General features: G+C 30.0%; 4 protein-coding genes across 4 annotated transcripts; 1 reads left to right on the top strand and 3 right to left on the bottom strand.

Moving 5' to 3' along the window:
- Nucleotides 1-259: 259 nt before the first annotated feature.
- Nucleotides 260-8,250, bottom strand: LOC111423833 (XK-related protein 6-like). Its single transcript, XM_023057212.2, has 5 exons — nucleotides 7,696-8,250; nucleotides 3,555-3,886; nucleotides 1,270-1,431; nucleotides 915-1,194; nucleotides 260-846 (listed from the first exon to the last, which is right to left on the bottom strand). Exons 1-5 carry the CDS (start codon nucleotides 8,031-8,033, stop codon nucleotides 633-635), a joined length of 1,326 nt encoding a protein of 441 aa, XP_022912980.1. The 5' UTR covers nucleotides 8,034-8,250; the 3' UTR covers nucleotides 260-632.
- A 148-nt stretch (nucleotides 8,251-8,398) lies between these two features.
- On the bottom strand, nucleotides 8,399-9,729 carry LOC111423819 (trafficking protein particle complex subunit 2-like protein). Its single transcript, XM_023057188.2, has 5 exons — nucleotides 9,590-9,729; nucleotides 9,347-9,519; nucleotides 8,816-8,903; nucleotides 8,682-8,761; nucleotides 8,399-8,576 (listed from the first exon to the last, which is right to left on the bottom strand). Exons 1-5 carry the CDS (start codon nucleotides 9,626-9,628, stop codon nucleotides 8,531-8,533), a joined length of 426 nt encoding a protein of 141 aa, XP_022912956.2. The 5' UTR covers nucleotides 9,629-9,729; the 3' UTR covers nucleotides 8,399-8,530.
- An 817-nt stretch (nucleotides 9,730-10,546) lies between these two features.
- On the top strand, nucleotides 10,547-11,938 carry LOC111423780 (mitochondrial ribosomal protein L39). Its single transcript, XM_023057128.2, has 5 exons — nucleotides 10,547-10,670; nucleotides 10,740-10,922; nucleotides 10,974-11,216; nucleotides 11,269-11,711; nucleotides 11,763-11,938. The coding sequence occupies exons 1-5, from the start codon at nucleotides 10,610-10,612 to the stop codon at nucleotides 11,835-11,837; spliced, it is 1,005 nt and encodes a 334-aa protein (XP_022912896.1). The 5' UTR covers nucleotides 10,547-10,609; the 3' UTR covers nucleotides 11,838-11,938.
- An 849-nt stretch (nucleotides 11,939-12,787) lies between these two features.
- Nucleotides 12,788-14,902, bottom strand: LOC111423781 (glucose-6-phosphate isomerase). Its single transcript, XM_023057129.2, has 2 exons — nucleotides 14,578-14,902; nucleotides 12,788-14,459 (listed from the first exon to the last, which is right to left on the bottom strand). The coding sequence occupies exons 1-2, from the start codon at nucleotides 14,844-14,846 to the stop codon at nucleotides 12,908-12,910; spliced, it is 1,821 nt and encodes a 606-aa protein (XP_022912897.1). The 5' UTR covers nucleotides 14,847-14,902; the 3' UTR covers nucleotides 12,788-12,907.
- Nucleotides 14,903-14,994: the final 92 nt, after the last annotated feature.

Genomic DNA, 14,994 nt, shown 5'->3' with positions numbered 1-14,994 from the left:
TTACATCTTTTCGTTTGTGTTAAGTGTATAATAAGGCAACGTCCAACACTAAAAAGGGTTTTCTATGTGAGGGGTGCAATCATTGGCACAACTTTAATTTCTAATTTTGATTCTTATTTTTGTAAGATTTTTAAAGTTATATTGTAGAGAATCCCTTGACCCTGTTCAGCATTAGAATTAGAAAATATGCTCTCTGTTCAACCTCTTATTGAATAATAAATATCAATAAAATAGTAGGCCTTGAAAGCTTAAGCCCGAATTCGTAGTCTACTAGATTATTTTAATTGCATTAAATATTTACATAACAAAAATGTACAACTTCCATTTCCTTAACCTTATTTACAAGAATAATTGTTTAAAAAATACTTTCCATATCCATTAAAAATTTATAAACAAAAATAATAATAAATTATGATATATCACATCTCACTTAATACTGTGTATACTATAAAATTTTTGACGCTTTTCGTTTTCATTAATATCCAAAATAATACAAACTTTTGTGGGTTTAAAACTTAAAAATTAAAATCTCACTCTTCTATCACCGCCGTATCTTTTCTTCTTATTTTTTTTTCTTGTTGGTTTACTTTAAGTAAAACTATACACTATTAGAATTACAGGTACACTAAAGATCAGGAACAGGACCGTCTTGGACCCAATTTAGGGTCGTAATCTGAACAACCTGGATCGGTTATTTGCAACACTTTAGATCGATTTGCTGTCGAAGGATGACAATGTCTATAGTAAATTAACATAAACACTATCGCCAATAGAAATGATGCAACTTGAACTATTACAGCGCCGTAATATAACTCTGGGTTATCATTTGAATTTCGTTGAACACACCTATAATAAAAACATATACAACAATTTAAACGATCAATTAAATTAATTAACTTGAAAAAATTACTAACCATACAACCAAAGCTCCAGTATTTTCCATAAAACATACTAAATAATAAGCCAAATAGACATATCTAGTAGGTCCATCCCTTGGTGAAATAAATGCTAACACATATGCTAGTCCTAAGGCTGTAGATAACAATAATTCTTCACATCTGTTGCTACAAGCTGCTGATTGATGTTGTCCAAGAGCTAACCAGGTGGCCATCATGCCCCAATGAAGCGCGCATATCACACCCATCCATATTGGGAATACTGAAGCTAATAAACCCAAGGCCAATACTCTAGACACTATAAGTACATAATAAGAAATGGAAATTAGATGCATTGATAAAAAATTAATAAAAATGAATTTGAAATTCTTACAAGCGCTCATTAGATGCCAGCAAAATGCTATAAAGACGCCGGTCCACCCAATTTTTTCTTTATCATCCCTTGAGTATCTTACGGATCTGTGATATGACGTTAAAGACCATCCTATTGACATTAAGGCTGCTAAAACTGTCCAAGCTTGAAGAACCGTTAAATCTAAAAACATTAACTTATATTAATTGATCAAATTGATATTTCCGTGAATGATATCGATAATTTGAGGTGAGATGCAACTTTTAAAATAATAACATTTAACAACCCATACTGCAATAAATGTTTATAACGAGTCATATGCTCCCGTTTAAGGCCGATTATACAACATTACGATAAATCTATCTGGTAACTATCCGGCCGATAAATTTATCGGGAAGATAAAGATATTCACTGTTTTACAGGGTGGTTCAAATTCGATGTCCAAATAGGCTATCTCGGAAACTGTAAGAGTTAGAAAAAAAGTAGCTTACATGTCTCGATCTCTTTTTTTAAATAAATTCCAATGTCGAAAACCTCAAAGCGCTATCGTCCTATGTTTTTCCCCTAGAGGCCAAATTTCAAAATATCGTAAAACCAGCAATTATCTTGGTTATTATTATAAGTGGAGTATTATAACTAACACATTACATGGACACTTTTTTACAGAGAATTTGATGAAGTAGTCAAAAAAATGTTTTCAGTTTTAGATTTTGAGATATGACAATATTCATTTTTTTTAATGGAAACAACCACTGATTATTCGCTTATTAAATTCGTTATTTTTTTCTGATAAATATAGGGTTCGACAGGTCTATTTTTTATTGTTTTAGAATAAATCTAAAAATAAACTTTTTTTTATAAAATTTCTATACGCCGCCGAAATCTAGTGTCGTCGAAGAAATGAAATTTACAGTTTCCTGTAAATTACGGGTATTGATTTTCTGGTATTTAAAAACAAATAATTATGTTTATTACACCAACTGTTAATACGGAAATATTTAATGAATTGCATTGTTTTGGATTGGAGAAATATGTTTTTTTTAATTTTTTAGCTATAGTACCGTAATTTACAGGAAACTGTAAACTCTCTTAGAGTTTCTGTGATAGCCTATCCGGACATCGAATTTGAAACACCTGTACAATCTGTTTTTGTAGGTAGGATTCATCATCATCATCAAGCAGCAATCTGCGTCCATTGTTGGACATAGACCTCCCCTACTCTGTTCCATTCGATTGTATTCTGTATTCCGCGTCCATTGTATTCTAAGCAATGCCTATTAAAGATCTACAAAGGTTGCTTACTGGTCATCACATTCACAAAAAATTCACATAAAAAAACTTTGCTTTCCTGGTTTCACTCATTCTTAAGTTGTGTCCCATCTATCTTATTCTTTGAGCTTTGGCAAAGCTAACAATGTTTTCTCCTTCAACAAGATTGCTTAAGTATTCATATAGTATGTTATGTTCTCATATTTTGGGCTGAAAATTCGTTGTAACATTTTTAAATTGAATCCAGTTAATAATTTCCTAAACAACCCAACTCAATTAAGCTATTCCATTCAATTCAACTCGGACTGGAACTTGAATCCGAACCTTAAATGCATTAGGGGAAGTAATTTAGATGTAAATTAACCTGAGGTTGCCATAAAAAGTTGAGAAATAAGTCTTCAAATAGATTTTTTGTCCATTTAACTATATCCTATATGTTACATCTTTCTCCAATGGAGGTGTTGGTTTGTTTATCTTGTAGTGTAATGTAACATAGATAGTATAGAGTATAGTAGTTTTATGACTTGTGCTTGTGTTTCTCTACATAGATTAGGCGGAAGTAGTTAAAACAACTAAATTTAATATTTAAAAATATTATAACTTCAATTTCAATTCCCATAGATTTCTTCTAATATTCTCCCCCACATTGTTACATATTAAATAGTTCAATAACATTTCCTACGTCGTCAATTCCTGTTAATAACTTACACAAACAACTTTAATATTCCAGTTTATAATGAACAGTGACAACTTCATGGTCACCGAAATGGTAAACAACAAATTAAATGAAAACTTCAACGTGAAACTGTTCCACCGTTTATAACCACACTTGACTTTTGCATATTTAATCACCTGTTTATAACGGTGTAATTACACCATAAGTGACCTACATGTTCACAAAATAAACGGATGTTTTCTAAAAACGTCCCTGTAATTATTCAAACGAGCCAACTAACCACACAACATGATTTCCATATAAAAAACGCTTCAAAAGAATATTAACAATATAATGGTTTAAAAAATAATTAGCGACCTACCTATATCTAAAAGTAGTCTTTTGTCGCGATTGGATACTTCTCCAATCAAAAATGTAAGTTGTATAACCGCTTGAGGCCCGCTAAACAGGAAACAATGGAACAATCGAAGAAGAGCAGCGTTTGTATCTTCGTCGAGCATCCGTTTGTAATAAACCATGTACCATTGATCTAATCCAGTTGTGCGTTTCGCTATGTTACTTCGAATTCCGTAAACCAATGTGTCGATGTATCGTAAAAGAGGTGATACTTGTAATAATAAAAATATTATTCTAATGGTCCATTGCCATAAAGGTACTTTTCCTAAGGACGGATCATCATAATCGACGATGTACCTAAAAATAAAACAAAAAATATTTCAAAATCTTATTTTGGGTTGATTTAAAAACAAACAGTGATAATTGCTAATTGAATGGTAGAGATAATAACGTACCATTCACTTTCAATTTAACATTGTAATACAATGACATCAATTTATTTGTGTGTCGTTGAAAATATAACAAAAATAACTCGTGAAAAATTTTATTCATATGATTCAACAATAAACATAAGTAAGTGTGAGTTTGGTAAAGAATGCTAGGATAAACTAGATTAATAGGATTTGTTTAAATTTTCTTTTCGAGGCTCAGATATAGCCTTGAATAATCTAAACCTTACGTTAGTGGTTACAAAATTAGGTGTAATGGCTAAAAATAGATTTAGAAGTGAAATCGACTTGAAAAAATAAAAAGAAAACTTATTCGATTAAAACTCGTTCAAATCTTTTCATTCGAAATTACCTTTTTAAAATTAGTATCTTTTAGAATCATTGAAAAAACAATTTTTTTTTCTTTCTTAGAAATGAACAACTTTAATCTAATCTTCTTTTTTCAGTCAATCTGTGACTCAAAAAATTTAAAGTTGCTTAAAGATCCTATTCACGGATCTTATCAATATAAGCCAGATAATACATTTTTTGTTATTCGCGACGTTAATTTAAGCTCCTTACAGCATCTGATGAACCAGTTCAAGTTAGTAACATTGGTTCATTAATTTTTCTAGTTGTCAACGTGACAATTTTTGTATATGGATGTTTAAACACGTTCTTAACATCGAATATAAGTCCACAATGATGAGGACATTGAACTCTGAACAATTTCTCTTATTTTGGGAAGTGTACATAAAACATTTTTTTCAGATGAATACATTTTGTGTTTTGACAATTTCTAATTGTCAATTCAAATTTCCATTTTCAAGTGTCATGGTGTTACCAACTGCTAAATACCTATTTCCCTACATTGTCAAAATTTATTTTATTTTTGTTAAAAAAAGAGGATAAAATCGCGAATTATAAAAAAAGCATAAAAACACGTTTCATAAGACCTAAAGCACTCATTCATTAAAAAACTCGTGGTTTCGCCACTCGTTTTTCAACTTAAATTCGTGCATTTTAAAAGTGTTTTACGAAACTTGTTTTTTAATATACTATTCCAAATGTTTTGTTATCCCTTTTTGTGTCATTTTAGACATTTGTTTCGTATTCCACACCTTGTGTTAGACCTTCTGGAAACATAAAAAAAATCTTAAACACTTTTTCCAGACTATTTTAATGCTCTTACTTACAGTCTTAATGATTTGTTCGCCACCCTTAAAATAACTCGTTATGCAGGTCAAGATAATAATATAATAAGGCGAATAATAATAAAGCGAATGCAAGTAGTATAAGAATAATCCTGTTCTTATTTAATGAGAATCCCTCGTTGTCAAAACCATTGATACAAGACAAATGTGACATACGTTTACAAGACACGAACAGGGTTGAGCCAGGAGTCAATTCGAAACTAACTTCGGTGGATTTTCATTGAGATAGAACATGACTCTACAATTGGACCGCGTTGTGCATCACTTGACTAAGCGGCAAATGAATAATGTTGAGAAAAATGGGATTTTCGTTTTCATCTCTCTAAAAATATAAGACTTCTCAGAACTTTTATCACAGAACACTGATGACAGCTATCACAAGCACAGAGGGCATACAGGGTGTTTCTATAAGTCGTGGCATAAATTTAATCACTAAAACTAGAGACAAAATGATGACTAACCAAGTAAGTTTAAGTCTAACCAGTTTCGGCCCTTGGCCATTTTCAGAGACTCTACAAATAGTAATCTATTTATAAGATGAGAGATGTTAATACATCCCTCATCTTATCCATTTTACAAACAAGTTTCTTAATATTACTTTTTGTTTTGTTAAAAAAGATCACAGAAATCAGATTATTAGTTACTAACTTACAAAATTAAAGTTTAAAAAGTTGTAAAATGAAATTAAGGACGAAGTGTTACAAGTTTACAGGTTAAAATTTAAGAACGCTCTTTTTTAACAAAAGAAATATTGAGAAACTTTTAATCAATGTGAAATGACCCAAAAACACGTTAAAAATAAAAAGAAAGTGCGGAAAAGTGACTAACACTAGATTAACTTCAGTTATAAAACTTCTATTATATGATAACTAACTTCAGGTTTAAAATGTCAACCTCAATTTTGACATATTTGTGAAAATGAGTACAAACACGACATGTTTATCTTCAATATTAATGAAGTTATAACCGGTCAACTTCCGGTTAAGAATGTCAACGTCAATTTTGACATATTCTTAATTTTTATAAAATGAGTTAAAATTTGTCACAAAAACGGAAATGTAATAGAAAGAATCAAAAATTAAGGTTGGTATTAATATTTAAAAATTAAATTGCTGTCTTCATTGTTGCTAACTTCGGGTTTAATGTTTTTTATTCTAACTTTTTTGTTTTTTGAGATAAGTACGTCATCTTTGGACTCATTTTAAAGCTTTTTAATGAAGATGACAAATATGTCAAAAGTGACGTTGACGTTTCAAACCGGAAGTGATTGTATTTCAATTTTTATTAGAACTAACACTAAACCCAGAACTAAAAACATTCGGATTTAGTCCCACGTCTCTCCAGACGGCTACACCCGAATGATTCTAGTTCTAGGTCTTGTGTTAGTTCTAGTGATAGTCTAGTTTTAGTGCAATAAAAATCGTATCTAAGTCGGTTCTTAGACGTATAATGCAAATCGGACTTAAAATCGTATAACGTGATTGGCGTTTAGCTTTATCCTTTAAAACAAATAGGTAATTTAGGTAATAATTTTAGGTCTTTCGGTATTCTGCATTTTTTCTAAGATAAATTACACCCTTACCTACCAGACAGCATGAAAATCTCTGAAAACGATGAAATGTCGCTTAATCAAGTGATGTATAATGCGGTCCAATTGATAAACATACAGAGAAGTAACTAACATAGACCAGATCATGTACTAGGCTCATGTATTGACAACACAGGGTAGAATAGGACTGGCTTAAGTGCAATGCGTAGAATATCTAAGATCTGTAGGCAATACGAAACCTCTTACGCCATAAAAGTGTTGTTAGCGCATTAGATTACAGTGGTTAACAGTATCAAAAGTACTACTTAAGTCGCAGCAAGCTATTTTAACCTTCTCATTGTTATCATGTTTTTCAACTATTTCTTGTACCCGGTTAATTATTGCAGTAGTTGTTGATCTATAACCATGCTGGCTGTTATGCAGAATCAGTTTGTTTTCAAGAAAGTTTACCAAAAACTTATTGATCAATTCTTCTAGTATTTAGCCTAAAGTTTTCATATTTTGTTTCGTTTCTGTTGTGTATTGGAAACACTTTTGCAATTTGTAATTGATTTGGAAATAATCCTCCTTCTTCAATCCATTTAATAAATATTAAAACTAAATCCTCAGATATTTCCTCACAATCTATTTCCTGTAGGTACAAACGATATTGACATTTGTTACCACATTTAATCTGGCTGCTAGATTCTTGGCTAATTTACATCAAGCATTCTTCTGCAATTGCGCGGCATTCTTGCTGCTTGCGAACATTTTTAGTAAGCGGGGCATGTCTCGCATTTGCCGCGCAAACATTCTTTGGTATGTCCAAACATGCGCGCGGCAGAATTGCAACACCTGCGCATTACTTTTAAGCCATGATAAAATACTAATACGCAAGTGCAGAACTATTTTTAACATTATAAGAGTAACTTTATTAAAATTGTTTTATTTTCTTACAAATCAAAAACATTATAATAATAAGTTAATTTGACTTACCATCGAAGACTAAAGGCTGTAATAAAAAGTGCAGGTACGACGATAAACGTTAAAGTTAACGCGAAATAAACAACATTCCCGTTCACCGTGTAAAAATACAAAAGAAAACAGGCCAACACTAAATCAAAAACGTATGTTACAATCGATAAGGCTATACAGATCACATAGAAAAGGCCGAATTTTTGCCCGTCTGTAGACGTCGGTGTCGTTGTTGCTGTTGTTGATGATGTCGTTTTGTCGAAATCGTTGTTGCGTTTCAAGTTTTCGATACGAACCGTTGATGGTTCACCGGAAAATCTCACCACCGTACAATCTTCCGTACTCATTTTTTCGCTCATTTTAACATTAACCGATTAACAGCAATTTTAAGTTTACTGAACATCGTTATTGTTATTAGGGTTTCTTTTTTTGCGGGGAACAATTTTATGAGTCACTTTCACTTTGTCAACTTGGTTTAAGTTAAATAAACTCGCAATAAATGTTTGGATTGGGTCACTGATCCAATACGAACTGTGTTATTGTACGCCATTTTTGTATTGTGGTTATGGCATATGTGGAAAGTTAGCGCATGGTCATAACCTCATTTCTTTGAACACAATTAAATATAATTAAAAAGAAATATCTAATCTAATTCAGAAAAAATATTGTTAGTAAAATATTAATAAATGTTGTAATAAACTTCAAAGTTTAATACCAATAAGAATTTGTATTAAATTTAAATATATTTGCTGATAATATAGGCAACCAAATTAACATATTATTAAATACAACTATGAATATATTAACAAATATGTTTTATTAGTAATATTTAATGCTTATATTTAAAATAATAAAATCATGCTGTTCCAAGCATAATCATTTTAATTTGTTCATCGAAAGACCTAAAACAGAAAAAAATATGTAAATACAACACAAATAACAATAAATATGTTAATAAAAGAAGTATTATTACATTTTTAAACATGTACTAATAATTAATAACTTACTTAGATATTATTTGATCTCCGGGAATGTGAAAAGGATTGCAAACATGGTCAGCATAAATAGAATGAATTTTCTTAAACATCTAAAAATAAAGTTTTATTCAAAACTTTTATATTGTACCTAATGACTTTCTTACTGTTCTAATTTCGTTGTCACGTAAAATTGTATTGGATGATTCTACCACAATAACAATTTTAATTTTCGTATTAGTTACATACCCATATCTAAAAAGTAACATTAATAATTCATAAATATGTTAAATACTTAATAAGTTTATTAATTTATTATATACAGTATGCAAAATCCATCAAAAAATTAGAAAATCATGAATTACTCAAGAATGGTAGCGGAAATTTAAAATATTTTTGATGATTTATTTCACTTAGAGGAGTAAATGGAAAAGTGGATGTCTTGGTGTCTTCAAAGTGGGTAGAAAGTCAACTGAACTTTGAAATGAAAAAAGAAAAACACTACTAAAATTTCATATAAAACGAAAATCTTTGCTTGAAATTGCTAGATGCTAGATTGGGTCATACCACGCTAAATTCTAGACTTTGGATCTTGCTGTCAACCCTTTGATTTTTACTGTCAACTACCATTCTTGAGTAATTCGTGATTTTTTAATATTTTGGAGTGTTCGAATACGGATTTTGCATACTGTACATACATTTTATGTGTTTCTAAAGAGTATAACATCCCCAAATACAATTCTCTGACATCGGTTCCACCTTTTGATGCAATATTTAGTTTCTCTTCAATTATATCTAGAGATGAAAGAACTTTGTATTGAAAAAATAGTTCCTCGTAAGGGTTTGAACATGTAAAGTACTTTGGAGAGTTCTAAAACAATTTTTGTTGACAGATAACATAACCTAGATTTTTTCTTTTTTAATTTAAATTAACCACTTACATCTTTTCCTATAATAGCTATACAAACAGCCATTTTCATACAATAATTATTTTAAATTACTCAAAATCTAGTATAAATCCACTTAATTTTAAGTTTTATTTATGAAAACGTCAAACGATTTCAATAAAATTTGAGGTTATATTTACATAACCTAAAAAATTTGTTGAAAGTACTCCGATTAAAATTTGCAAAAAAATGGATCTAACGGCAGTAACTTTCAATAAAAAGGTAGCAACTTTGCGTTCACATCATTGTGATCAAAAAGTAAAAGTGCGATTCAAAAATAATACCAGTAAAGTAGTAGATCTCTTATGGATCGATTTTGAGGGCAAAGAAATCCGATATATTATACTAAGACCAGACCAATTTGTGGATATGAACACTTACGTTAATCATTATTGGATCGCACGAAACGTACATACCGGAGATCCAATGATAATCACAAAACAATTCATATTTAGTTTTAGCGACTTTATGAACAAATACAAACCAAGTTTTCCTTTGAGTCAAATTCCCAGAGATAAATGGTTTGTGTTTGGGATTATATTGCCAATTTATAGTTTAAAATATCAGTGTATGCTAACAATAAGAGATTGTATAAATAGTGAAAGTGAAGTTGAAGAATTAGAAATTCCTTGTATTCTGAAGGAGAATATAAAAAAATTAATTGAACAGAAAGCAATTAAAGGAATCAAGAGAATGGGTTGAATAAAAATGCATTTATATTTGTACAAAGTTTAAATAAAATAAATATATATATTTTTTGTGATAAAAAAGTTTGTTTCTATATTCATTTCTGATTGCTGTAAAATTCTTGATCAAGATTAAAATTAAATCAACTATTTTCTAATATAAATTGAACTTTTTACCACAATTTAATTTAATATTTTAATAATAAAAATTAATTTTTATTTAGTTATATTTTAAATTACATGTTTACCAACATAAAATACAAAACTTGCTGCTCCACGATTTGAGGTTATGTTACTTCACCCATAACCAAAAAATACTTTTTTAAAAATGTTAAAAATACGTAATATTTACACATTATTGAATCAAAAATCATCAATTAACATACACAGTAAGTTATTCTTTTAATTAAATATTAATAACATGTTTAATATCTGATGTAAATTAAATAAAATTTAAGGACAACTCAGTCATGCAACCGATGAAGTAAATCGCCAAAACGAACTTTTCTATCTCGAACAAAAACGGCAAAGAGAAAATGTAGGTAGAATAGAAAAAATTGAGATACAATATGAAGGCGTTCCTGAAAATGCGACGTTAGTTATGAATAAAAATATTTCGACACCATATGATTGTGCAAGACGTAAGTTTGTGAGTTTACTTTTTGTTTGTATTCATTTATTGAGGATTTTAGATATAAACGAAACGATTTCAAAACGTTCCGCCGTCGCTTTATTAAATGGTGATACCTTATGGCATATGCATAAACCATTACCTGATTCTTGCAAATTAGAATTATTACATTTTAAGATCGATCAACCCATTGGCGTTAACAAAGCATTTTGGAGGACTTGTAGTTTCCTTTTAGGTGCTTTAGCTAAACAAACATTTAAAGATAACGTTGAAGTAATTTTGCATAGTTTTCCAAGTCCAAATGGTACAAAAAAGTGAATTAGTTAATTGTTAATATTGATTTATGTAATTTTTAGTTCGATCAGGAAGTTTTATTTACGATCTTCAACTGTCATTAAACGATTGGAAACCAACAAACTCAGAATTAAAAGTTTTATCAATCGAATTGATCAAATTTTGCCAACAAAGTCACGTAATTGAAACTTTAGATGTGAGCCAAGACTTTGCTTTCACCTTATTTAAAGAAAATAAACATAAAACACAACAAATTCCCGACATTGCAGCTCATAACAACGGAAAAATCACGTTATTTAAAGTCGGAAAACACGTTGATATCTCAAAGGGTCCCATGATTGCAAACACTGATCAAATCGGAAGGATAAGTGTTACAAATGTTATTAAATTGGTTTCTGATATCCCTGGAAATCCGTTGTATAGGTTTCAAGGAGTTGCTTTACCATCTAGTATAGTTTTAAATCATTTTGCTTATGGATTAATTGAAGAAAGAGCTAAAAAATTGGTAAATTTTAATTGATAAAGCTTTTTGAGGTTATATTTAATTCTTTTTTAGAATTCAGCGAGAATTCCAACTCAGCATGGATTTAATAGTGATGATAATTCGTTTGTAGCCCAAATGAATGTTTAATTTTAATAAAGTATTAAAAAAACTAATTAAAAGAAATTTTGACATAAAAAAATGAGGTTATGTATTTAAAATTCAAATAAATTTATTCAACATCTTTAAAATATTTGTATAATGTATAAAAAAATATTGTACATTTCATTCGGCAGTTATTCAATAAAATTGCGATGGTTTTTATCCATATGATCAACAACCTAAAAAACTAATAAAAAGAAATTTTGACATAAAAGAATGAGGTTATGTATTTAAAATTCAAATAAATTTATTCAACATCTTTAAAATATGTGTATAATGTATAAAAAAATATTTTACGTTTCATTCGGCAGTTATTCAACAAAATTGTGATGCTTTTTATCCATATGATCAACAACCTTAAAAACTAATAAAAAGAAATTTTGACATAAAAAAATGAGGTTATGTATTTAAAATTCAAATAAATTTATTCAACATCTTTAAAATATGTGTATAATGTATAAAATAATATTTTACATTTCATTCGGCAGTTATTCAACAAAATTGTGATGCTTTTTATCCATATGATCAATAACCTTAAAAACTAATAAAAAGAAATTGACATAAAAAAATGAGGTTATGTATTTAAAATTCAAATAAATTTATTCAACATCTTTAAAATATTTGTATAATGTATAAAATAATATTTTACATTTCATTCGGCAGTTATTCAACAAAATTGTGATGCTTTTTATCCATATGATCAATAACCTTAAAAACTAATAAAAAGAAATTGACATAAAAAAATGAGGTTATGTATTTAAAATTCAAATAAATTTATTCAACATCTTTAAAATATTTGTATAATGTATAAAAAATGTTTTACATTTCATTCGGCAGTTATTCAATAAAATTGTGATGTTTTTTATCCATATGATTAACAACCTTAAAAATTAATAAAAAGAAATTTTGACATAAAAAAAATGAGGTTATGACATGTATTTAAAATTCAAATAAATTTATTCAACATGTTTAAAATATGTGTATAATGTATAAAAAAATAATTTTACATTTCATTCGCCAGTTATTCAATAAAATTGTGATGCTTTTTATCCACATGATCAACAACCACAACCTTGGTTTGCTTTTATGAAATTAATTAATCCATTTGTAGATGAATCATGGGATGTAACCGGTTTATCATCTCTTAATTCCGGTTCAATTGCTTTAGCAAGTTGTTTTCCCAACTCAACACCCCATTGATCGAAGGAATTGATATCCCAAATAATACCTTGTGTAAAAATCTTATGTTCATACATAGCAATGATCGCACCAAGCGTAAATGGTGTGATTTTTTTAACCATAATCGAGTTTGTGGGTTTGTTTCCTTCAAAAACTTTATGTGGTAGAAGTTTTTGAACTTCATCTGGTTTCAAACCAGATTTTTCGAGCTCTTTTCGAGCAGTGTCAGGATCTTTACCTTTCATCAATGCCTCTGTTTGAGCTAGAAAATTAGACATCAAATATCTATGATGTACTCCTTTACTAATCGGATTATGAGTTTGAACAGGACAAATAAAATCAGCCGGAATTAAACGTGTCCCTTGATGAATCAATTGATAGAAAGCATGTTGACCGTTCGTTCCAGGTTCACCCCATACAATGGGTCCTGTTGTGTAATTAACAGCACCACCCCCACGAGTTACGTATTTTCCATTACTTTCCATGTCTCCCTGTTGAAAATAAGCGGGAAATCGGTGTAGGTATTGATCATAAGGTAATAAAGCATGAGTTTCAGCCTTGAAGAAATTTGAATACCAAATTCCCAACAAACCTAAAATCATGGGGGCGTTTGATTCAATTGGGGCTGTTCTAAAATGGTGATCCATAAAATGAGCACCTTCTAGTAAATGAAAGAAGTTGTCAGGACCAATTGATAAACAAATGCTAAGACCAATAGCAGACCAAAGCGAATATCTTCCCCCAACCCAATCCCAAAAACCAAACATATTTTTAGGATCAATACCGAATTCCTTAACTTTTGGTTCATTTGTGCTTAAAGCAACAAAATGTTTTGCAATATGCTGAGGGTCTTTTGCTTGTGCTAAAAACCAATTCTTAGCGGAAGTTGCGTTTGTAATGGTTTCTTGGGTGGTAAATGTTTTTGAAGCAATTATAAATAATGCAGTTTCAGGATCTAAAAGTTTTAAAACTTCAGCCATGTGTGTTCCATCAATGTTTGATACGAAATGAGCTTTTATCCCTTGATTATATGGTTTTAGAGCTTCAGTAACCATTAATGGTCCTAAATCAGAACCACCAATACCGATATTTACAACATCAGTGATTGGTTTGCATGTATATCCCTTCCAATTACCGCAAATAACATCATTAGAAAAACTCTTCATATGATCCAAAACAGCAAAAACATCGGGGGTTACATCTTTTCCATCAGATTGAATGCATTCTTTACTCATGTTACGTAAAGCAACGTGTAAAACCGAACGATTTTCCGTAAAATTAATTTTAGCTCCTTCAAACATTTTATCGCGAGCCTCCTCTACTTTCCTAGCTTTAGCCAAATCGAACAGCAATTGCATCGTACAATCAACAACACGATTTTTTGAATAATCTATTAAAATATCACCGTCCGATGGCGTACATAAGCGCAATCTATAAAAAATGGAATCATTTCAAAATCGAAATGTTTCGCGGTTTATTTTCAAAGACATCTAAGGTCACCTTTTAAAGGTCAACAAAGAACTGGAGCTTAAATATTTCAACTACTTACGAAAAATTTTCGAAACGTTTTGCGTCTTGCGCGAATAATTCTTTCATTTTCAAACATCCTCCCACCGCTTGGAAATGAGATTCCAATGCTTTCCATGCTTCCTCGGAAGTTAAACACTTTTTTGGTTCGAGAACCATCGTTGATAATTCTTGCACTGGATGTCGCTGTTGAACTGATAAAAAAGCGGCGCACCGATGTTCCATTTTGCGGGAAATTCGAATGGCGCAACAATTTAAAATTACAAAGTTTGAAGATTTTATTAAATACATAATGATGTTGCAATTTAACTGGAATTTAGTGAAATAGAATTTGGATTACAATCTAAAGGATTTGACGTTTACTTTTTGAAGTTTGGACAAAAATAACAGTTGGGAAAATTATAAATTATTAGGTTGGCATTAACTTTACACTTCATAC

This window comes from Onthophagus taurus, chromosome 7 (assembly GCF_036711975.1).
Source record: "Onthophagus taurus isolate NC chromosome 7, IU_Otau_3.0, whole genome shotgun sequence".
Classification (NCBI taxonomy): Eukaryota; Metazoa; Arthropoda; class Insecta; order Coleoptera; family Scarabaeidae; genus Onthophagus; species Onthophagus taurus.
The sequence above is the reverse complement of the archived record's forward strand: the minus strand, read 5'-3'. Positions and strand labels throughout refer to the sequence as shown.

What these genes read in the sequence shown, in the direction of transcription:
- LOC111423833 (XM_023057212.2), bottom strand. Translation starts at nt 8,033, where the DNA reads ATGAGCGAAAAAATGAGTACGGAAGATTGTACGGTGGTGAGATTTTCC. An exon ending in CTGGCATCTAATGAGCGCTT is followed by an intron (nt 1,195 to 1,269) that starts GTAAGAATTTCA and finishes ATGTACTTATAG; the next exon opens with TGTCTAGAGTATTGGCCTTG. An exon ending in ACTGGAGCTTTGGTTGTATG is followed by an intron (nt 847 to 914) that starts GTTAGTAATTTT and finishes TTTTTATTATAG; the next exon opens with GTGTGTTCAACGAAATTCAA.
- LOC111423819 (XM_023057188.2), bottom strand. Translation starts at nt 9,628, where the DNA reads ATGAAAATGGCTGTTTGTATAGCTATTATAGGAAAAGAT. An exon ending in TAGCTATTATAGGAAAAGAT is followed by an intron (nt 9,520 to 9,589) that starts GTAAGTGGTTAA and finishes AAATTGTTTTAG; the next exon opens with AACTCTCCAAAGTACTTTAC. An exon ending in TCTTTAGAAACACATAAAAT is followed by an intron (nt 8,904 to 9,346) that starts GTATGTACAGTA and finishes GTTACTTTTTAG; the next exon opens with ATATGGGTATGTAACTAATA.
- LOC111423780 (XM_023057128.2), top strand. Translation starts at nt 10,610, where the DNA reads ATGTTAAAAATACGTAATATTTACACATTATTGAATCAAAAATCATCA. An exon ending in ACCATATGATTGTGCAAGAC is followed by an intron (nt 10,923 to 10,973) that starts GTAAGTTTGTGA and finishes TGAGGATTTTAG; the next exon opens with ATATAAACGAAACGATTTCA. An exon ending in AAGAAAGAGCTAAAAAATTG is followed by an intron (nt 11,712 to 11,762) that starts GTAAATTTTAAT and finishes ATTCTTTTTTAG; the next exon opens with AATTCAGCGAGAATTCCAAC.
- LOC111423781 (XM_023057129.2), bottom strand. Translation starts at nt 14,846, where the DNA reads ATGTATTTAATAAAATCTTCAAACTTTGTAATTTTAAATTGTTGCGCC. An exon ending in AAACGTTTCGAAAATTTTTC is followed by an intron (nt 14,460 to 14,577) that starts GTAAGTAGTTGA and finishes CATTTTTTATAG; the next exon opens with ATTGCGCTTATGTACGCCAT.